This window comes from Xenia sp. Carnegie-2017, unplaced genomic scaffold (genome assembly GCF_021976095.1).
Source record: "Xenia sp. Carnegie-2017 unplaced genomic scaffold, XeniaSp_v1 HiC_scaffold_16, whole genome shotgun sequence".
Taxonomy (NCBI): domain Eukaryota; kingdom Metazoa; phylum Cnidaria; class Anthozoa; order Malacalcyonacea; family Xeniidae; genus Xenia; species Xenia sp. Carnegie-2017.
Window position 1 is genome coordinate 6,958,092 of NW_025813469.1, and position 22,768 is coordinate 6,980,859.

General features: G+C 35.3%; 3 protein-coding genes across 3 annotated transcripts in view; 2 read left to right on the forward strand and 1 right to left on the reverse strand.

Moving 5' to 3' along the window:
• Nucleotides 1-46: 46 nt before the first annotated feature.
• Nucleotides 47-14,393, forward strand: LOC124436323 (retinoblastoma-like protein 1). Its single transcript, XM_046986231.1, has 29 exons — nucleotides 47-333; nucleotides 493-629; nucleotides 790-993; nucleotides 1,164-1,228; nucleotides 2,036-2,167; nucleotides 2,242-2,328; nucleotides 2,645-2,718; nucleotides 2,959-3,023; nucleotides 3,100-3,274; nucleotides 3,981-4,048; nucleotides 4,122-4,223; nucleotides 4,293-4,374; nucleotides 4,659-4,745; nucleotides 5,137-5,196; nucleotides 5,283-5,365; nucleotides 5,430-5,484; nucleotides 8,072-8,137; nucleotides 8,466-8,673; nucleotides 8,744-9,114; nucleotides 9,840-9,913; nucleotides 10,230-10,332; nucleotides 10,415-10,486; nucleotides 10,899-10,971; nucleotides 11,051-11,253; nucleotides 11,324-11,380; nucleotides 11,523-11,585; nucleotides 11,671-11,716; nucleotides 11,969-12,030; nucleotides 13,357-14,393. Exons 1-29 carry the CDS (start codon nucleotides 193-195, stop codon nucleotides 13,540-13,542), a joined length of 3,201 nt encoding a protein of 1,066 aa, XP_046842187.1. The 5' UTR covers nucleotides 47-192; the 3' UTR covers nucleotides 13,543-14,393.
• LOC124436322 (alpha-N-acetylglucosaminidase-like) lies at nucleotides 14,255-19,014 on the reverse strand. Its single transcript, XM_046986230.1, has 8 exons — nucleotides 18,560-19,014; nucleotides 17,399-17,617; nucleotides 17,057-17,324; nucleotides 15,965-16,214; nucleotides 15,724-15,885; nucleotides 15,422-15,624; nucleotides 15,171-15,352; nucleotides 14,255-15,008 (listed from the first exon to the last, which is right to left on the reverse strand). Exons 1-8 carry the CDS (start codon nucleotides 18,997-18,999, stop codon nucleotides 14,441-14,443), a joined length of 2,292 nt encoding a protein of 763 aa, XP_046842186.1. The 5' UTR covers nucleotides 19,000-19,014; the 3' UTR covers nucleotides 14,255-14,440.
• A 113-nt stretch (nucleotides 19,015-19,127) lies between these two features.
• LOC124435938 overlaps nucleotides 19,128-22,768 on the forward strand; it is a 4,417-nt gene continuing 776 nt past the window's right edge. Inside the window, exons 1-8 of the mRNA XM_046985869.1 lie at nucleotides 19,128-19,343; nucleotides 19,450-19,553; nucleotides 20,785-20,985; nucleotides 21,055-21,106; nucleotides 21,409-21,475; nucleotides 21,955-22,020; nucleotides 22,219-22,254; nucleotides 22,339-22,416. Of these exons, the coding sequence (XP_046841825.1) occupies nucleotides 19,313-19,343; nucleotides 19,450-19,553; nucleotides 20,785-20,985; nucleotides 21,055-21,106; nucleotides 21,409-21,475; nucleotides 21,955-22,020; nucleotides 22,219-22,254; nucleotides 22,339-22,416 (635 nt within the window). The 5' untranslated portion in view covers nucleotides 19,128-19,312. The remainder of the gene's footprint in view (nucleotides 19,344-19,449; nucleotides 19,554-20,784; nucleotides 20,986-21,054; nucleotides 21,107-21,408; nucleotides 21,476-21,954; nucleotides 22,021-22,218; nucleotides 22,255-22,338; nucleotides 22,417-22,768) is intronic.

Below are 22,768 nucleotides of genomic sequence, written 5' to 3' on the forward strand. Positions count from 1 at the left end.
TTCATTTTAATGACATTAAAATAATTTCGGAAAAAATATCGGTTAATTAGCAATTCCTTTGTCTCGCTTATGCTTTATCCATGGCTTTATCATATATTTTCGCGCCAAATCTCACTTTCCTCGTAATTTCATTGGCCGAAAAGAATCTCCTTGTCTGCCTCTTGCTGGCTTGTTGTTGACTTCGTAACAACAATGGCGGGAGACCAAGAGGCGGAGAAAGTGGACCTTAAACGAAGATTTGATAATGTTTGTAGCGAACTTAACATGGATGAACCTACGGCGAACACTGCCTGGACAATATTTTCGAATATTGGTCAAAATTACTCGCTGGAGGTAAGCAAAATTTGTTAATGTATTAGAAACACGCGTTCTTTATAGTACCAATATTTGGATGTTGTCTGTCGCGTTCTTTGTTGTGATCTACGAAACTTTTGCATTTGTTGTGCTCAATGACGATACTCTTTCCTCAGTATTACGTGTCATTATCCACAGGGAGACGGCTTACATTGGCTTGCTTGTGGCTTATATTTGTCTGGAAGGAAAGCTGTGTTACCTTCCGCGGACGACAAGACATTAGTCCGGGGAAATTGTGTTTCTTTGACACGATTGCTCCGCGAAGCAAAATTAAGGTAAACTATTCTTAAAATATTTACTATAGTAATACGGTTGACGTATTTATAAAGGAGATAACGCAATGGCCGTTTGTCTCGACTTGCGTCGTCTTGTTGATATTATGGCTATGATAGTATCGTGAGTATTGTGCGAACATCTCTTCTCCTTTTTGTTTAGTTTAATCCAATTCTTCCAAAAAATGAAGAAGTGGCTAGACATGACGAACTCGGAAGATGATTTTCGTAAAAAGATTGATCGTTTGAATCGAAATTTCGCCGTTGTTTCAGTCATCTTCAAAAAGTTTGACAATATCTTCTTCAAAATTTTCAAATCGCGCGATGCACTCGACAGCATGAAGACTCACAGATCGCGAAAACAAAGGTATAATATAGTATTTTTATGCCTGAGTTCAATTGAATTAAACTGGCGACGCTTTTCGATTATTTGATCATATTTACACCTCGTTTACTATCGGGGATACCAGCTACATTAAAATGTAACCATTACATACTGCAACTCTTTTGACTGAGTTATTGCTATTTTCATTTAAGAAAGGTCGCTTGTAGTGTGATGGAAGTTTACAAATTCTGTTGGACGTTGTATGTTCTCGCTAAAGGTAAGTTTGGGCATCAATATGAAACGAGACAATGGAAATATTTTCAATGTCCTTGATATTTAAATTTAAATGTTTTGTAATGGCAAACTTTTTATTCGGGAAATGTCGGTTTTCAAGTCTAAGCGCTTTCTTTATAACGAAGTGGTCGTGTAGAGAGTCATATGCTTTGTTTTGCAGCTTGAGTTTTGGAGGGTTTTTATTAAGCTCTTTTATAAAAATTTCCCGGGTCATTCCCCTGGACAGGAAAATCTCAAGATATTCTGGAATTTATAAATGTTTTGTCGTTCTTGAACATCTGACTCTCCAACATTTCTTCAGGAATATTTAAAGCTAGTTAAATGCAGGGCAATAAATTCCCATTTCTGAAAAGGATGTTTGTAATTAAATTTAGTTAATATTGATGATCTTTAAACATGCTTAATCATACCACCAGTTCTTGCTCATGATTGGTTAATTTTGACATCAGAGACATCCATATAGTCATTGAAATGTGTGCTGTGTGGTAGACTGGAGTAGTACTGATTGATGTTGTATGAAACTTTTAATTGTACCATCAGTGCTTGCTTGTGATTGCTTGATTTTGTCATCTGCTACTCAAATGTCTTTATAGTCTTAAAAGTGTATGTTTTTTGTGGCAATGCTGAATGATATTATATAGCACTTTAAAGCATTAAAAAGGTTATTTCTAGAGTGTGGGTTCATCAAGTTTTTTATAAAATTTATTGAACAAAGTTTTAAGATAGTTTTTGATGTTCAAGTATCCATTATTATATCGACTTTTATCATTATATAATTGTGTGTATTCAGGTAATTTTCCAGCCATCAGCGATGATCTTGTTAACTCTTACCATTTACTCCTGTCATGTCTGGATTTATTTTATTCTAATGCTGTGGGTGCCAGACATACAAAAGAAATGGTTGACCCTAACTTCACAGATGGTAACATTGATTACATCCTGCATGGTTAATGCAGGAAAAGTTTTTCTATTCCGTCATTTTTTCATTCTTTAAAGCTGTTCTTAAATACACAAACCAGAAGGAGGGAAGAACTGTTGCCAATGTTTCATGTATTGTTGCCTATCTCTGTGAAGTTTTTGATGGTAATTTAATGTATCGTTTTAAGTAGAAATGCTTAGCTAATGGAAGTTTTGCCCACATATTTAATGAAGTATTATTTAAGGAATAGAAGATGGTTCTGTGTTTGCACAGGCTTATGCAATTGAAGGAGACCTTTAGAAGAAAATTAAATTTGCAAATTCTCTTTTATTTATTGAATGATTTGATTGGTTGAGCTAAGATCAGTTTGCACAAGCTGATGCAAGCACAACTATAGACTAATCACTGCATATGTTTTATTGTTTTCTTTTATAAATAAACAGGACAATTTTTATTTGGAAAATATAAATTTATTTTTAGGTTTACAGCTTGAGGCTAAACAGATCCGAGAACATCACTGGAAGCCCTATATTGAAAAACTATTCAAGCAAAAGGTATCAAGTATAGCAATGAACATAATCATTTGTCTCAATATCAGTGGTGTAGCCAGTCTGCAAGTTTGTTCCTGCTATGTAAATATTTAAATGTTCACTCACTGTAAATACAATAGATTTCTAAAGAAATGAATAAAACTTATCATAAAGGAGTTTACATATAGCATTACCAAATTTGCAAGCTGAATATGCCACTGACCTCTATAATGCTGATCTTGCCAAAGTGTTTTCTGTTAATAGATTTTGAAAGGCGGCGAGAAATCTTTAAGTGGCTTACTGGATCTTTACAACTTTGAATCCAATTTGTAATGCATCTGATTATTCTTGATGTTTATAAGTTGTCAGTACTTGTTATATACTTGTTGGATTTGTCTTTGGTAGGAAAAATGTTTCACATGAGTATGAGGAATATGTTCTATCATCTGGTGATTTTGATGAAAGAGTGTTTCTGTCCGATAGTGCTGAAGTGGAGATTGGTACTCCCCGTAAAATACAACAGATAGACTTGGATCAAGAGGCATCTTCACGACAGCACTTGGAGGAATTTGTTTCAAAGGTATGTATGGGTGGTATGTTCACCTCATTACCAAAGCCTTTGCTAATCTGTCATCAGCAAATATGAAAATTCACCCAATGTGTCTACCTGAAAAATACACATATTTTGTTTACTGTCTATGAGCTCTGTGCTTATAAAAACATTTTCATGCCAGGTCTCAGAAGGGGCTGAAGGCCTGTAGACACTTTTGAGGCTGAGTGAAAATTTTTTTAAGTATAGTTTTTATTTTATATTTTTATAATAAAGAAATTTGCATTGTAAAATGGCCAGTGAGGCTCGATGTTGAGACTAAAATTGGATTTGTTCCTACGTATCATTCATTTCCTCTGCACACAGTAAAGTTTACTATTGCTATGATATTTACCCTCTGAATATGTTACATTGTGCTCTCTCATTAAACAATTTGCATAGTGCATAAATCAATTTTAACAATTGTTATTTCACTTTGTAAACAAGTTTATTCCACAAATAACACTTGGACCACAGTCAATGTAATAAGCCGCCCACTGTTGCAGCCAAACTTATTACAGGGAATTGATGTAAGGTTCAAAGGATTAATGTCAATTAAAAATGAATTCAGAGAAGTCTCTGGGCTTTGGGGGGTTGATAAAAATATTTGATTTTCATACCGCCCTATTGCTATTTCTGTAAAGCTGAGCAACAGAGTGAGCTCCTTTGTCTATTGTCTTTTTCTTTGTTATTTTAGAACAAAAGTGTTGCACCTCAGACTCCTCTCACCGGTCGAAAATATTTAAAAGAAAAGATCCAAAGTGGGTTTAGTGACTTCAGTAATTACATGCAATCAATTATGATACCTTTTCAGCAAACATCCATGTTCTATTTTCAGTGTCACACCAGTATCAACAGCAACACAATCAGTCAGTCGCCTGCAGTCTTTGCTGCTTGGGTTCAAATCAAGACCAAGTGAAGGATTAATCAATATATTCAAGTATTGTTATACGTACATCACCTGGCTTATGTGAATTATGATTTATGAACTTTGCCTGCTCACTTTCAGTGAATGTAAGAACAGTCCTCGAGAGGCAATTGAGAGACGTGTTTCTGAAATGGCTGAACAGTTCTGTTTAAAATACACACAGGTAAAAATTCTCCATGTTGTTGGGGGTGGTTGAGGTGAGGGTGTAATTGAAAGGCAAGTTTCCTTATTTGAGGCTTGCGGAAACTGGAAAAATTCAACTGGGAGTTTTGATGCATTCTAAGTTTTTACGAACATTTTTCAAAGCTGATTCAAAAGTATCAAATTAGATTCTTTATTGAAAACAGTATATAATATATAGCTAGCTACTGTGTGATGCATCTTCCTTCAATGTACCTACGAATGCTATATCTCAGTACTGACTTGCCAATCATTTGAATTCTTCAGCCTTCAAGCTCACGTCCTGATTCGCCCAGCTCAAGTAAAGAGTTCGCCGATAATCGTTGGAATCTTGCTCTCACTTTGTATTACAAGGTATGTTCATAAGGCAGCCATAGTTGTTATAGTTGCAAAGTTTATAGATACTGTCTGCTGATTAGATGAAGCGTACTGTATGTAATATTTTGTAAATACGACATTCTCCCGCCGTTCTTTGGTGTAAAGCTTGAGTAAATATAATGTTTAAAAAATGAAAGATTTTAATGAAGCCCATTGACGATAGCATAGAAAAAGGATTTTCGGAGAGATTTGGACAAGTGTTAGAAGCAGCACATTTTAAATAGACTGGGAACGGAGATTGTTTTTTCTTTCTTTTAAGTGAAAATCTAAATCTTCTCGAATTCTTGTTGGTTTCCTAATTTCCACTTAACTTAAAATAAATGTAAATGAAGATGATATTTAATGTTATATGTTTATCTTTTTCAAGTCATTGGAGGCTGTTGCGCGTTCCGAGAAGAAGCGTCTTCAAACCCAGTTTGATCTTGCGGTATGACGTCATTAATATTTATCGACGTTTTCTTATTGTGTAGCAACAAAGTTGAAATGTTTTTTATGAGATTGATTATTGTATAGACATTGTTGGATCAAGACATATTTCATAGATCTTTGATCGCTTGTTGCCTAGAGATCGTTATATTTTCTTATAACTCACAAAGGTGAAGTAAATTCTAGAGTTTACATTTCCTGTCCGTTGTGTCAATTTTAACACTTTCTTTATAGGATATTTCCGTGGGTTTTGGAGGTCTATGGTCTTAGTCCTTATTTCTTTTACAAGGTATGTTCATTGCAAACGTTGAATGTCAAGTACACTTTATTTTACAAGTTTTTTGTGCTAAGAAAGTACCGTAAATGCTCGTTTTAGCGCTGCACCCGAAATTTTAACTTGCGCACAGCACTTAAACGAGTACGGTATACGCTATCCAGTAGTCAGTCATAGAGAAGTGTATGTAATATTGTAGTTATTGATAGAGACATGTATGTTTTGCTGTAGACAGTCATAGAGAAGTGTATTCTATACTGCAGTTATTGATAGAGAAATATATGTTATACTGTAGTCTGTCATAGAGAAGTGTATGTAATACTGTAGTCTGTCATAGAGAAGTGTAATCTATACTGTAGTTAATTGATAGAGAGATGTATATAATACTGTAGTCTGTCATAGAGAAGTTTATTGATATGAAAGAACGTTATATGCAGTGCGGTGTTGAAATTAAATGAAGATATGATCTTCGCACTTTGTTGGACAATTTAAGCAATTGTCTCGTGAACCTGAAAAATTCAGGTGACTCAACGGGATTCGAACGCATGACCTCTGCGGTGCTGGTGCAGTGCTCTAACTGCACCCATGACCTCTGCGGTGCTGGTGCAGTGCTCTTACTGTAGTCAGTCATAGAGAAGTGTATGTTTTACTGTAGTCAGTCATAGAGAAATGTATGTTTTACTGTAGTCAGTCATAAAGAAGTGTATGTTTTACTGTAGTCAGTCATAGAGAAATGTATGTTTTACTGTAGTCAGTCATAGAGAAGTGTATGTTTTATTGTAGTCAGTCATAGAGAAGTGTATGTTTTACTGTAGTCAGTCATTAAGAAGTGTATGTTTTACTGTAGTCAGTCATAGAGAAATGTATGTTTTACTGTAGTCAGTCATAGAGAAGTGTATGTTTTACTTTAGTCAGTCATAGAGAAGTGTATGTTTTACTGTAGTCAGTCATAGAGAAGTGTATGTTTTACTGTAGTCAGTCATAAAGAAGTGTATGTTTACTGTAGTCAGTCATAGAGAAGTGTATGTTTTACTGTAGTCAGTCATAAAGAAGTGTATGTTTTACTGTAGTCAGTCATAGAGAAGTGTATGTTTTACTGTAGTCATAAAGAAGTGTATGTTTTACTGTAGTCAGTCATAAAAAGTGTATGTTTTACTGTAGTCAGTCATAAAGAAGTATATGTTGTACTGTAGTCAGTCATAAAGAAGTGTATGTTTTACTGTAGTCAGTCATAGAGAAGTGTATGTTATACTCAGTCATAGAAGTGTATGTTATACTGTAGTCAGTCATAGAGAAGTGTATGTTTTACTGTAGTCAGTCATAGAAGTGTATGTTTTACTGTAGTCAGTCAAAGAAGTGTATGTTTTACTGTAGTCAGTCATAAAGAAGTGTATGTTTTACTGTAGTCAGTCATAAAGAAGTGTATGTTTTACTGTAGTCAGTCATAAAGAAGTATATGTTGTACTGTAGTCAGTCATAAAAAGTGTATGTTTACTGTAGTCAGTCATAGAGTGTATGTTGTAATGTAGTCAGTCATAGAGAAGTGTATGTTATACTGTAGTCAGTCATAGAGAAGTGTATGTTATACTGTAGTCAGTCATAAAGAAGTGTATGTTTTACTGTAGTCAGTCATAGAGAAGTGTATGTTGTAATGTAGTCAGTCATAGAGAAGTGTATGTTATACTGTAGTCAGTCATAAAGAAGTGTATGTTATACTGTAGTCAGTCATAGAGAAGTGTATGTTGTAATGTAGTCAGTCATAGAGAAGTGTATGTTATACTGTAGTCAGTCATAGAGAAGTGTATGTTATACTGTAGTCAGTCATAAAGAAGTGTATGTTTTACTGTAGTCAGTCATAAAGAAGTGTATGTTATACTGTAGTCATAGAGAAGTGTATGTTATACTGTAGTCAGTCATAAAGAAGTGTATGTTATACTGTAGTCAGTCATAGAGAAGTGTATGTTGTAATGTAGTCATAGAGAAGTATGTTATACTGTAGTCAGTCATAAAGAAGTGTATGTTATACTGTAGTCAGTCATAGAGAAGTGTATGTAATGTAGTCAGTCATAGAGAAGTGTATGTTATACTGTAGTCAGTCATAGAGAAGTGTATGTTATACTGTAGTCAGTCATAGAGAAGTGTATGTTTTACTGTAGTCAGTCATAGAGAAGTGTATGTTATACTGTAGTCAGTCATAGAGAAGTGTATGTTTTACTGTAGTCAGTCATAGAGAAGTGTATGTTTTACTGTAGTCAGTCATAGAGAAGTGTATGTTGTACTGTAGTCAGTCATAGAGAAGTGTATGTTTTACTGTAGTCAGTCATAGAGAAGTGTATGTTGTACTGTAGTCAGTCATAAAGAAGTGTATGTTATACTGTAGTCAGTCATGGAGAAGTGTATGTTATACTGTAGTCAGTCATAAAGAAGTGTATGTTTTACTGTAGTCAGTCATAAAGAAGTGTATGTTATACTGTAGTCAGTCATAGAGAAGTGTATTTTTACTGTAGTCAGTCATAAAGAAGTGTATGCTATAAGGGGTGAGCTTGTTTAAATTTGCCATTCTGTTATAGAGATGTCCATTTTCCATGTTTGTTTTCTGCAGGTGATTGAAGTTTTAATTCGAGCGGAAGATGGTTTATCCCGTGACGTTGTGAAACATCTCAACTACGTAAGTTGCATTGAACTTTTTTCTTGTCACCCAGGTAAAAATTCTGATTTTTCCGTATTGTCGCGAGACTACACAAAGCACGCGTGTCCGACACGAAGTCCTTGAACCAATCAAATTATTTCTTTGATCATTTCACGCGTAAAGCGTAGTAGCGAGTGTCAGAAATCATTATTTACATAGTATATTGTCTTGTGTGAGATTGCATTGCCGTGAAATTTGTTATGCTATTTGGAAACCACGTATTATAACCTGATTTCGAGTAGCCTGAGTGAATGCCTGATAATTGTCTTTTTAAATTGCTCTATTCAACGTTTTGTAATTTCTTTAGATCGAGGAACAGATTCTTGAGTCAATGGCTTGGCAAACTGGCTCTCCTCTTTGGGATTATATAAATACGTTACATGAAGTACCATCGTGTGAGGAAGTGACTGTACCTCAGAACATTGAGCATGCTGTTGGCTCAACGGGAGCTGTGAGATCGCCCCTTGTTCATCCTGTTGTTAAGAGAATATCTGATGAAGAAACGGGAAAAAGAGGTTGGAGACTACTGCATGAAAACCCCATATTCGAACTGTCTTTAAATACCTATGTCTCTTGCTCTATTAGGTATCCCCAGTTCTCCCGCTGTCTCCGCCCATGACCGGTATTCGTCACCAGTGCAACCACATCTGGCACGTCGTAAATTATTTTCTGGGGATTCTGGAACTCAAACAATGACGTCAGGACCTAAATCGTTACCAATCAATATAACATCAACTGCATCAAGTACTATGAAAAGGGCTACACAACTTACTAAGTCGATAAATACAGTCAAAACAGGCAATGGTAGCATTATCAATTCATCTGTCTCCAGTCCAAAGGTTACTCGTTCACCATTACCTAGTCCCGTGAAAATGACGTCAGCTCCAGCAACGCCCGATAAAGATGCAATGTTGAGACCAAAGAAGACTGGATCGACAGCATTATTCTTTAGAAAGGTTTGCAATGTTTGACCATGTACTACGTTATCTATTAAAACAGGATTTGTACAATTCTTGAATGTCCTTGAATTTGAAGCGAAAACAAGGCCTTAAAAGTACTCGAATTTATTAAGATAAACTTAAAGTGCTTGAATTAAAATTTTTTTGATTGTATTTTTGTAAGCATATCATCGATCGCACTACTTTTTTCATAAGTGGAGTTGATCCTTTATTTCACAAAAAAGCAACTTGTGCACTGTATTGTTTATGTAAGCATACCATCATGTCCGATTTCAAGTCAATGAAACACGCCATTTACCCTTCATTCATTTGAAAAAGCTCTTTTATTTTTATCTTGACAATGCGTTTAAAGATTTCTGTCTTTAGTTGTGCTTTTTGTGCATTTTAAGGTCTTAGCCCTTAAATTATTCAAAATTTGTTGAAAAGTGCATGAAAATTAGCATTGTACGATTTCTGTTATAACGATACTTTTCTCGACACTAAAGGAGTCTTGCAAGATCATCAAACGGGACATAAAATGTTTGGATCAAAATTTCTCATGTTTGTAAACACAAAAAATAACTATCTGCACTTCATTTGGGGGTGGCTTTTTCAACTATACAATAAGATGTTCTTGATGTAGAAAGAATTGTTTTATAGAATGCAAAAATATGTTATTATGTGCATCGTAAGAATTGTGTCGTTTACCAACTTATTAAGTGTAGGTTTTTTTTGTCACTTAGGTCTACCATTTAGCAAGTGTTCGCCTTCGTGACTTATGTGCAAAATTAAATGTAAATGAGGATTTAAGAGGAAAGTAAGTAGATATTAAAAAATTTGTTTTCCTTTTCATCTGGTCTTCTTGCATAAATGTGTCCCATCCCAATGAAATTGTATGTATTCATCTGTGTTATGTAGACTTCAAACTTTTCGTTTTTACTTACGTTCTTCCCTCATTCTACTGTAACAATCTGTGTGATTTAGGTTTTCTTTTTAAATTGTTATTTGATCTGGTGTACGTATGTCTATTCTGGAAATGGAACTTTCATAAAGAGCTTTATAGATATGCATCAATGTCTGTTGACATCACGAATATTTTAAAATGTATGATGAAGTGCTCTTGTTGTTTATAGAATATGGACGTGTTTCGAACATTCATTGATCAGTTGTACAGATCTTATGAAAGATCGTCATCTTGACCAGTTATTGATGTGTGCCATTTATGTCATGGGAAAGGTACATGTAGTGTTCTTTGTATCATCTTATCACATCTTATCCTTTCTTCTCATAAAATATCAACTCGTTCTCTCCATATCAGGTTACCAATTATGACGTCAAATTTCAAGATATCATGCGTCATTACCGTACGCAGCCACAGGCAGCAAGTCACGTGAGTAAAAAAATTACCAAAAGCTGGTGAAGTGCATCATAAAATGAGTAGACTGTTTAAATGGTACGTACAGAGTGCCTCGAAAAAAACGGAACCCTTCACAAATAATTATGAAATATTACAATGAAATCCGCATAAAATAAAATTCTGCAATAGCTAGTTAATTAAGTTGCGCGCTAGTTTATCCATGGTCGTTGCAACTTATAAAAATTATAATTACGTTTTCATGACTGTCATAACTCAGTAAATGTCGCTTTGAATTTACAAAGCTTTAGAGCAATAAATTTGAAATGTAAATCAGTGTATGATTTAGTTTTGTCTGTGACTGGATGTATGTGTTTATGTAAGTTTGCTTATTTTAAAATGAGATTTGATTATAATATCAATTATGAAAAGAAATCCGCGTATTTAGATATACCGAAATGTCCTACTTTGTCCTAAGAAGACTAAATCCGGTAGTGCCAGTAGTAATGACAGCACTCACGGTAATCTGTTTACTCGGTTATAACTCTATTGTACTTATACTTCTCTGAAGTCTTACTCTTTAAACATCTTTGTTTGCAGTAAAGAGTGAGCCAAATAGCGCTCGCTCTAGTCCCACCATAGTCACCTCGGCCAACAGCGCTCCATCAAGCCGTAGTGCCAGTCCCCAAATACGAAGTGTGAGTACCGTCCCATCAACCCCTCCTCCCACGCAAACGGAAACAACAACGGATTCCAGTTCTCCTGAAAACAACCGTGGCGATCTTATTGAATTTTATAATAAAGTAAGTTGAAAAACATTTGATTTCTTGGAGCTTCACTATGTACATTGCTTCAGCTGCTTTTTTATTTTAGGTTTATATAAAGAGAATTCAAAAGTTTGCACGAAAGTTTTCAGCGAACGAGAATGGTGTAAGTACTTGTAAAGATTTTTGACTGTATGTAATGACTGTATTGACATGGTGTTTTAATCTTTAAACTTGAACTCTTTTTACCTAAGTTTGTGGTTTGTCTTGTGAAAAACTCGAGAGTTTTATGTTTGGTTTTGTTTCAGCCCGATGCACCGCCTTTGTCGCCATTACCCGTAGCACGACACCAGTCCCATTCCCCTCGCAGGGTAAGGAACTCTACATGTTTTTGTGATGTTTCAACTTTCGACATTTTTACATCTGTGTCATCTGTGTTGAACATTTTCATTTTAGAGAGTGACATCCGGGCAATCTGTGTACATATCTCCACGTAAGAGCGGTGAGAGTTAGGTTTACTGCAATATTAATGATAGCAATTCGGTTTGTAGATTTTTTGTTAATTTTCAGGTTCTTGAAATAATCGGTTTATAGTTTTTTCAAATTTTGTAAAACAGTTTTCCGTCACACATCAACCCGATTACTATGACGTAGCTGGATATTTTAGCGAAATACTTCTTAGTCACTCGCTAAGCTACTTAATTTATGAAAGTTTTCAACTGAAGTATGATTGTTGAAAAGTACTTTTTTGTAGGACTTCCTCTTGTGTGCAACTCCCCTCGTTTGTCCTATAGTTTCAAGGAAAGTCCATCTGAGGTATAGTATGAATTAAATTGACTTTATCGTGTTAGCACAACGCCAGGATAGCAACGTCTACTGACTGAAGTTTTCTGGTAATTTCACTCACAAGAATGAAAACTTATCTGGCTTAAATGGTTGTTGTGCTGCATGGTTGTGTTTCATGGTTATATTGTTGCATTGTTATCATGTTGCATGGTTATTGTTTTGCATGGTTATTTTGTTGCATGGTTATTGTGTTGCATTGTTATTGTGTTGCATGGTTATCATGTTGCATGGTTATTGTGTTGCATGGTTATTGTGTTGCATGGTTATTGTGTTGCATGGTTATATTGTTGCATGGTTATCATGTTTCATGGTTATATTGTTGCATTGTTATCATGTTGCATGGTATTGTGTTGTATTGTTATTGTGTTGCATGGTTATCATGTTGTATGGTTATTGTGTTGCATGGTTATCATGTTGCATGGTTATCATGTTGCATGGTTATTGTGCTGCATGGTTATTGTTGTTGCATGGTTATTGTGTTGCATGGTTATTGTTTTGCATGGTTATCATGTTGCATGGTTATTGTGTTGCATGGTTATATTTTTGCATGGTTATCATGATGCATGTTATTCATGGTTATATTGTTGCATTGTTATTGTTGCATGGTTATTTTGTTGCATGGTTATTGTGTTGCATGGTTATTTGTTGCATTGTTATTGTTGCATGGTTATGTTGCATGGTTATTGTGTTGTGGTTATTGTGTTGCATGGTTATTGTGTTGCATGGTTATATTGTTGCATGGTTATCATGTTTCATGGTTATATTGTTGCATTGTTATCATGTTGCATGGTATTGTTGTATTGTTATTGTGTTGCATGGTTATCTGTTATTGTGTTGCATGGTTATCATGTTGCATGGTTATCATGTTGCATGGTTATTGTGCTGCATGGTTATATTGTTGCATGGTTATTGTGTTGCACTGTTATTGTGTTGCATGGTTATTGTTTTGCATGGTTATCATGTTGCATGGTTATTGTGTTGCATGGTTATATTTTTGCATGGTTATCATGATGCATGGTTATTGTGTTTATGGTTATATTGTTGCATTGTTATCATGTTGCATGGTTATTGTTTTGCATGGTTATTGTGTTGTATTGTTATTGTGTTTCATGGTTATTTTGTTGCATGGTTATCATGTTGCATGGTTATTGTGCTGCATGGTTATATTGTTGCATGGTTATTGTGTTGTATTGTTATTGTGTTGCACGGTTATTGTTTTGCATGGTTATTGTGTTGTATGGTTATATTGTTGCATGGTTATTGTGTTTCATGATTATGTGTTGTTATGTTTTACAGAATTTGCAAAACATCAATAGTGCCATTTTGAATGGCTGCAACGGTCACTCAAGAAAACGGTTGCTATGCGACAACGATGATAATGAAGACTACTGCAAGGCTGCAAAGATGAGCAACGGAAATGGGGTTCTCGCTAGAAAACTCCAGAATATGCTTGCTGAACGAGAATCGTCTGCTAAAAGATGAAAGTTCGTGTTTTCTAAAATGGCTCAATGTAGGATACCTTTATAAAATTTTTAACGTAGTACATTAACTTTTCTCTGAAAATTGAAATGGGGTAAACTCGGTTGTATTTATTTAGCAGGTCATACTACGTAAGCTTTTTAAAGGGTTGCGTAGGTAAAGAGAATTCATCACAGAGGTGAAAGGATGTTGTTGAACGACAGTACCAAACAGAACAATGTCTATATTGTGGACATTGTTGATCAGTGTTTGTTCCTAATTTTGATGTAAAATGACACCTATAAATCGTCGTTCATTTATGCAAGCAATGTTCTGTTTGTGTCAAGTCAAATCTTCGATATTTGTTGACAAATAGCGATGAGGCAACTTCATCCGAAAGCAACAGCAATTTTTGTTTCCTTAAGCTTTTAACTTTGATATTAAATAGCTGGATTGAATTGTGACCACTATCGTGGACTACCTGGAAGTTGTGTCATTCTATGCAAATATCTCGGTGTTCATTTTCCGTATTTAAAAGCAATACAAATTTAAAGAGAGAAATCATGCCGATGAATTAAATTTGCATAGCATGATGAAATTTGCTGGCTGGTACGTCACCGATTGTGACAAGGCAAAATTAGTTTTATAAGATATTATTTTAAGTAAGAGATAGGTTTTAATGTTGAGATGTCAATGCAATTGCTTTATTCCAAACAAAAAAAACACACATTAGAAATTGTTGTTGACAGAAGATCGGTTAACGAAGTAATGTATTCTTTAGATAAACTCTGATATTGTGTAGCGTTTTAGTTATACAACTTTACATATTTGTAATTTTATCGATTAGAAAAAGTATTATCTATGGTATAAGTGAAGATTATGTAGAAGTCTTTCTTTTCAGCTCAAATTGGTTTTCAAAAGTCTAGAAATGCTTGGGCGCTACCAACTCGCCATATTTTCTGTATTTTTTGTAAAGAAACATGACAGTCTTTAATGTGTCTGTTTGCGCATGTTCAGGATAATGAACGCGAGTGGTCGTCCAAAGTTTTTCAAACTTCATTATGTCGTCATTGTAAGCGGTTAAATTGAATGGCTCTTTCCAGATAAGAGATTTCATTAAGAAACCGACAAATACTGCCCAGCGTTGTTTATAAAAATCTTTCACCAGTCCACTCCACATTTTGTTCGCATAGTCTTCAATGTTCTCGTGTGGACCCCACGTTGTGATCTGATTTCGTGCGTTGAACTCCAGAAGTTTTTCGGCAGTCGGAGAGTGCGCCATACGTTTTGCAGCGTTTAACCAACGTCCGAGTAGGAAGAAGCGATTGCTAGAAAGGACTAGGTCCAAATCATATAAAAGATCGATGAATTTAGCACTCTCGAGCTGTAGCGACCGAAGATCGTTTGATTTATAGGACGATGTGACGTTTTGATAAAACAGATAAGAAAACGATTGAAAAAATTGCCTTGTGATGTCCACCAAATCATAACTGAAACAGAATGTAAACAAAGTCTTTATCATTGTGTTGTGCTCTTGTATCGCCAAAAAAATTTCAATGCAACGGAACACAAATATTGCTGATATTTGGCCAAAACTAAAGCAGCAGCCTTCATATTGTTAATAACATCCATTCGTCAACCTCTTTCATTACCTGAACGTTGTTGAATGGATAAGCTTGGGCGCCGCTTTTATCATTCCGTCCCAGGCCTCCACAGTGAAGAACGGCTCGTACCAATAGTCGGGTTTTATATTGAGTGACGGCTTCATGACAGGAACTGCTTTACAATGTCTGGCGAAGCCTTTAGTGTCGTTGTACACACTTTGGGCGAGTGCCTTCACGAACACAATGCTGTTTTCAAAACACAAACATTTCAGAACTGGGTTGTTCATCTACGTTCTTACCTTCCACGCCATATCCACGTTTTGGTTCCAGGCCCCGTATCTTCGCTTCGTGTATTTCTTCAACCATGCCCCTACTTGTACCTGTTTATCTCTCCAGCCCATCTCCAACATAAGATCATACACTACATAATTAGTCTCAATACCTTCGGGAGTGACGCCAATCCCAAGCATGTTGTCATGTTGTTGGTGCACCCTAACTGGCTCTAGAGATGAGGTCACAAAGTTTCAGTTACAAAGTAACTTAAAGTTAGCTGCGTGGTTAAACTTTCTATGTTAAATATTTTTCATCATTCAAAAGTTACCTGTAGCGATAGTGTGCAGCGTTCCGTGCATGCCGACATTCCCACCAAAATTATTAAGCATACACCAGATAAACGGTTGACCATAGAATGAGTTTGTTTTTTTCCAAACTGGTGAAATCTCAGCATATAAATCCAGCACTATCATCTTGCCTTTTGGTACTCCTAGAACATCGATACATGTTTCATGTTCATCATTAAATTTAGTCTCATCTCTTACGGATCATTAAATAGATTAGGACACCTTGTAAATATGCCTGAACTTGAGATGATTGCCAGAATTTTGGATCGTTCAAAAACATCCATCCTTGCATTAGCCAGACGGCCTTATCATCTCCGCTAGCCATGGCTTCATATACTGCTCTACTTGTTTGCGAGAGGTAACTGGGAGATGATGTGTTCGGTCGCAACTCGTTGAAAGTGTCGCCGTTGTAAATGTGACCTGTTCCGTTGTATTCGTGTATCTGCTCTTCAATGAACATCTTTCCAATAGTCTGAAAAGAAAAAATTCCTTAGTGTGTATGCTCTACATACTGTATTTTCTTAAGATGCAATATGTTTCATTAACGTGATAATACATGGCACATTGCACTTTGTTCAATTAAGTATTGTGTTTTATTAAAGTTTCCTTTCAGCAATAAATTTTTTACAGCGATATTTGATTTATGTGTGATTTCCAACGTATCAGTGAATTATGTTACTCAAATCGCTCCATTTCCAAAAATCGCTCCTTTTATTGGACATTGTCCGTCGTCCGAAAACTTTAGCACGACTAAATTTTGTGACGTCATGCAAGAGATTACTCAGTACAAGATATATAAACCAACTGCCATGGAAGACGTGAGAATTTGGCTCGACCCAGACATCATGCCAAGGCGGATAAGGTTTATTGAAAAGCAATCTCCATAACAAGAAGACGATTTGACAAAATCAAATTTTTCACTGATACATTAGACATTACACCTAGTTTTAATATTGCAAATGCAAGTTTTTGCTGATAGGGGCACTTAAATGAAAAAAACCCCGGAAAACACAAATTTATCTATGCATATCGAACTAGTTTGCTACATATAATGTACAATATTTTGATGTAACGCAAATTAATTTCATGAATCGACCGCTACTAGTTCAGCAGAAATTGATGGAGTCGACGTTTCCCTTAAAGATGGAATAAATTCTGTCATTGCAATGAACTAATTTGAATTAATCAAAATATCATTGAATTTGTGCAGCCCACTAATTCGATATGCATGAATAAATTTGGGAGTTCCATTTTTTTTTGAGACATCCCAAAGCAAAGTTCAGTCATCATTCCCGTCAGTGGATGAAAACGCACCTTAAACAGTTCATCGTTAGGGTCCAAGAGGTAAGTTGGGACATATGGTGGACTGAAGTGACTCCAGCGACTCAATGTTGTCATGGTAGCATGTGGAAATACTCGTGCTAAGGCCTTTGGTACGTGACCTGCAAACGCGGGTAGGACTGGGATCATTCCAAAACTGCGCATGCGTTGTATTATCTTATGCTGCAAAGCAAGCTGTCTCTGGTACCAGTAAGGCTTTGGTAATGGTCCTCCCCATCCTTTTACGTTACCCATACGGGACCTTCAAGTGTAACATGTTTTAAATCTTCAAATTTTTTTAATTAAATATCATCCTGTGTTTATATTTTGTCCTACCAAGCGAGAAATGCTGGACCAGCAAAATGCTCGTCCAGTTCATGCTGCGTTAGGCCCAGTCTCTTGTAGATGCGTTGCCAAATGGTTTCCTGACCTGTGAATGCCAGTGGCAAGTTGATACCATTCATTACCATCCAGTCAATTTCTTGTTCCCAGCGAGTCCAGTTCCACCAAACAAACGAATAACTCGATGTACATACATTCTGATAATACCTGAATCTGACGGAGAATGGACAGTGTTATCTTGTAGTCTAGCTCTGATTTCTAAGTTGCATGCGGTACGTTGTCCTTGTTGATTCACATTTGATGATAATAATCATACTGTGTACTACCCACGGGTTAATTAGTGCTCGTCGTTCCATTCCTCGTTCCAAAATCATTTACGATTGTGATTCGAGGGAAAAACACTTGGAAAACAGTTTAACTATCAAGTGGCGTAGCCAGGAAAAATAGTAAATCCCGCCCACTATGTTCCCCCGGAAAATTTAGAAATCTAGAGCCTTGGAAACAGCATTTCCTGCGATTTGGAGGGCGAATTATTTGTTGTACAATAAGTTATAAAAACCCCTTTTTGTTAGCTGCATTCTTAATGTGGCAATCGCCAAAACTGCAACTAGTTAAAAAGGTACTAAAGGTGGCTCAGAGAAACGTTACGCAGGAGACAATTGTCCCCTAAAACATAATGAATCAAACTCATCACTGCCCTTGAATAAAAAGAAGAAATTTGGATTAGCACAAAAATTAACATAGTATACGACACTTCCTAAAATGCATAGAGAGAGATTGTTCTTAGCATTCCACTTGTAAGTTTACACTTGTTTAGATTGGGGCAGGTAGACAGGAATGGCTTTATTCTTTAAAGTTATGCTTAATTTTCTCAGTGAAGTACCATGCATTATAAGAACAAGTATCAAAACACATTCTATACCCATCATTTATTAAAAAAGGCCAGCCTCCTGGGTTTTTCTACAAATTTTTCAACCACCTCATTATGCAACACCTCTGAATCCTCTTTTTGTTCAATGATATCTTTGTGAATAGATAGTCTACACAACGGTCCGTTATTTCTCCGTAAAGACCTCGCGCTCGGTCATTAAGGGCTTAATAACAAGTTGTACCTTTGAGTACCTTTATCATCATGATACCATTACTACACCCTACCTGTGTGGTATAACGATTTTCACTCGTGGTGTAACGCGGGGAAGCGGTGTCGGTATTGTCTCCAGTTGATTACCATTCCACGAGATATGAGCTTCACAAAAGTACTTAAGGTAGTGATGAAATGCCCATCCTGCTGCGACACCTGTTGTCCCTTTAAGCACAAGCCTATCCTGAACTGTTTCGATGGTGAAAGCTTCTTGTCCTAACGGCACCAGACTCAAATCTACAATGACTGTGAACTCTGAAGCTCGACGATGAAGTAACCTCGTAATTAAACCTCTCACGCTTTCTTCTTGATCTTGAATGGATGTTTCCGACTTTATTTGTCGATAAGTAAACCATTTTGTCCACGTATCGCATGGTCGCAGATAAAATAACAATAAAAAGATCGAAAGAGCTTTCATCATTGCTGTCATCCTTGAGGGGAACACTATGAACATGTGACACTATCTGGAAATGTGATCCATCAAACGTCATACTTGATATGATCTTTTACACTGACGATAGTACGTTGCCATATGTTTGTTTTTTTTTATTAATTTATAGATAAACGAAGTGTGTTACTGCAGTTTATTTTTCAGTAATTTGCTTATTTGACGTTGTCATTCAAAGGATGACCATTTAATTCTAAATTTCTTATGCTTATGTCATTTTGACTTTTTGAGCGATGTTAATTATTATTCAAAATGGCGATCTTCATAGAAGATTGTGAATTGTGAAAATAATTATATTTATAAATTACTACATGTCACTATGTCGTCTAGAGCTTTGAGGAAATTGCAGGGTTAGTACTTAAGACTTTTAGCGTTTCCATTTAGTTGTGAGCTAAATAAGACTCGCTATTATAATTTCTTATAATTATTAATTATTGAATCAAACTCTTTTTGAAGGACCTAATTTGTTAGAAATAGCTTCTGATGATATAGAAGAAGAGGATCTTTTGGTCACTTCTCAAAATTCTGGCACAAAGAAGAAAATCAATGCATTTAACGTGGTGTGTATGCATGCGAAATGCTGCTTTTCATATTTTATTATTTCACTTATCAGACTGTCTTAAGTTATCCATTCACATATTTGTAAAGAGGTATAGGTGAGCGATTTAAATTGCTCTTATGTACTCAGCAAGTGTTGTAAAGCAATCTATTTAGTTCCTATTATGTAAAAGCTTCCGCAAGAAGCAGTTTCCCATTAATGGCAATTACCAGCATAATAATACATTTTGAGATATTTCTCGACTGTGATTGATGGATTGCAGCGCAATTTATCTGTAAGTGCACTGTGAAAATTTGTAATTGTACTGTTGAAAAGCTGTAATTGCACTGACTGTAAATACTGTTTTCTGAATGGCTGAAAAGGAGTGAAAGCCAATTTTTTCAATAAAAAAACAGGATTTTTTCATGATTTCTACATAACATAAAAACATGATTTTAACAGCTGCATTTGAAATTCACTAAAAAAGAATACCAAGAAAAAAAGCAAAACAGAAAGTACCTACCTACTTTTTTTTGCTGAATGATTTTAACCAGTGACGTTGCCAGCCCCCAAGTTTTGGTCCTGCTATGTAAATTTTAGAACACCAGCATTATTCATTTCTTTAGAAATCTGTTGTTTTTACAGTGAGTGAACACAGAAAAATTAACATAGCAAGACCAAATTTGCGGGCTGACTATGCCACTGTTTTTAACAGTTTGGCCACATAACAAGCTTTTCTGAAGTGATAGACAGTAAAAAAGCGAGAAAGAGTTAGACAATACAGTAAAGATACATCTCAAAGTATATAATTATTGAGTAATAGTATAGTTTTTTGTGCAATTATGGCTAAGCATAAACTCTTGACTTTTTAAAGACTAAAAATGTTTCGCTGCCATCTCTACAGAACTCACTTGTGCATGTTTATCTATAATTGCACTTAAAACTATAATATTACCTGTAAAAATAAAATATATGTACATATGTTGACCACAGAAAATTGGTATGTTGTACTGGATATACATAGTTGTTCTGGAGTTTGGCTCTTGCAAATCTCATTCAAGTTTACCGGTGCAAATATTTACTTGAATTTTTCACCGTGATACATTGATAGATTTACTGGAAATATCTATGATTATTACAATTGCTTGAATATCATAACCTGAGAAAGTGCTCTTCCTGAGCAATTAGGTAAATTTAAAGGGTATAAACATACATCAGTGATTAAATGATAAAAAAAGTCAAAATCTTTACAGTTGGCAGACAGCAATGATGACGAAGAGGATCATGCTTCCTCTGATAAAGAGCAGATTTCTAAAGACTCTCAGCAGGAAAATTTGGACGAAAAAGAAAATGTGAATGCAAGTGGAAACAAGTCTTCAAATGAAAGCCGAAGGAAAGGAAAGAAAAAGAAGAAAAGAGGGAAAAAATTTGAAGAAGATGACCTTAAAAAAGATGTGAGTTGTTGTTTATGGTATAAAATATCATCTCCATATTTCTATATTATTTTGACTCTTGTTTCAAAGGAAGATGATGAATTTTTATTGTTGAATACTTCAAACTCATCTATTTCAACAGGTAAACAAATTTAAAAATGTGAAATAAGATTAAATGTTTCCAATAACTCCTTTACAAAGGACATTTCTCATTGTGCTATACAGTTGCATAGCAAATTCAATTCTTGTTGTAGAGGTTTTCATATATTCAATATTAAGCAATGTTAAGCTCCTTTTAAATGAATTGCTCTGAATGAATTAAAACATGCTTGTATGAATTTGCTCCCTCTCCCCTTCACCCCCCAATGAATGAGTTTGCTATGCTACTCTGGTCCTGTACTGTGATATACATCTGAACCTTTTTGCTCATCGTCTTTATCGCAGGGCAACCGTCATCATCCCTTACTGATGCCAGTATGTTCACAAAGCCACTTCTCATGGTGGAACACAGGTTATTTAAGAAATAAAGATGTTTACTGTGTTTGCACAGGCTTATGCAAACCGCGGAGACTTCTGAGAAAACTTCATAGTTGATCATTGCACGACCAAGACCTAAGGTCAAGTGTTGTATCTGCTCGAGAGTTTTCACAAACGTCTTCAAGGTTTGCATAAGCCAGTGCATACACGGAAAATATCTCATGTTCTTTTTATAAAATAGCAATAATGCAAAACAGACAATTTTAAAACAAACTTTAATTTTTCATAAAATAGCAATAATGCAAAACAAACAATTTTAAAACATTTTTAATTGTTCTTCTAAAGTTTATTTATGATTGATTTGAAAATTCTCTTTGATTGATTGACTGATTTGATTGAAAACATCCATAGACCAATCACTGCACACGTTTTATCGTTTGTATGTAATAAATTTGTATGACATGTAAAATGGCTTTGATGTAAGCTATGGATGAATCTATCTTTATGTTGTAGAAATCTCAATGCAGAAAATGAATTATGTCGCAAGTTTGGTACGAAAATTGTGAAAGGAGACCGTGGGTTAGTGTTGAATTAGAATTGCTTAATGCCACATTAGATATCCTTTTGTCTGACAAAATTTTTTCTCAACTAATTCACCCGCTGCTTTTGTCTTTTCACTGTCTGTGTCACATTATCCATTAAATAATATGTGACTCAATCTAACCTTTCATGTTGTTATTTATAGGGAAATTTGAATTTCTTTAATTTTCTTTTTAGACGTTCAAACCATCGCAGGATACACCGTTCAACTTTGTACGTCAACGTTTTATTCCGAAATTAAATTTCCATCGTGCCAGTTGTATTCATTAATATTCATATTCAAACTGTTTTTTTCAGTTTAGTTAAACCTCGAGATAACTGGCCTAAAGTTGGAAAGTCAGGAATTCAAATGAAATTGATGAGTTCTAATAACGGGTTCGTTACCAGTTTTTTTGTATTTTTCTTATATTTTTAACCACTAAATTCATAATACTAAAGTGTAGATGTTCATTGTTCTACACTATATAAAACACTACACTAAAACAGATCTTTACACCATATTTTAGCGTTATTGTTGCTCTATCGTGGCAATTTCATTGCTTTAACCAGCACTATCTTTTCGCTATCCTTGTACTATCTTTTCGCTATCGTTGCACTATCTTTTCGCTATCGTTGCACTATCTTTTCGCTATCGTTGCACTATCTTTTCGCTATCGTTGCACTATCTTTTCGCTATCGTTGCACAATCTTTTCGCTATCGTTGCACAATCTTTTCGCTATCGTTGTA

Coding starts and splice junctions, on each gene's coding strand:
- LOC124436323 (XM_046986231.1), top strand. CDS start 193: ATGGCGGGAGACCAAGAGGCGGAGAAAGTGGACCTTAAACGAAGATTT. Junction 2,719..2,958: donor AAAAACTATTCAAGCAAAAG/GTATCAAGTATA, acceptor TTCTGTTAATAG/ATTTTGAAAGGCGGCGAGAA. Junction 10,333..10,414: donor CCATTTATGTCATGGGAAAG/GTACATGTAGTG, acceptor TCTCCATATCAG/GTTACCAATTATGACGTCAA.
- LOC124436322 (XM_046986230.1), bottom strand. CDS start 18,999: ATGTTCATAGTGTTCCCCTCAAGGATGACAGCAATGATGAAAGCTCTT. Junction 17,618..18,559: donor AAAATCGTTATACCACACAG/GTAGGGTGTAGT, acceptor ATTCTCCGTCAG/ATTCAGGTATTATCAGAATG. Junction 16,215..17,056: donor CTAACGATGAACTGTTTAAG/GTGCGTTTTCAT, acceptor TTTTCTTTTCAG/ACTATTGGAAAGATGTTCAT.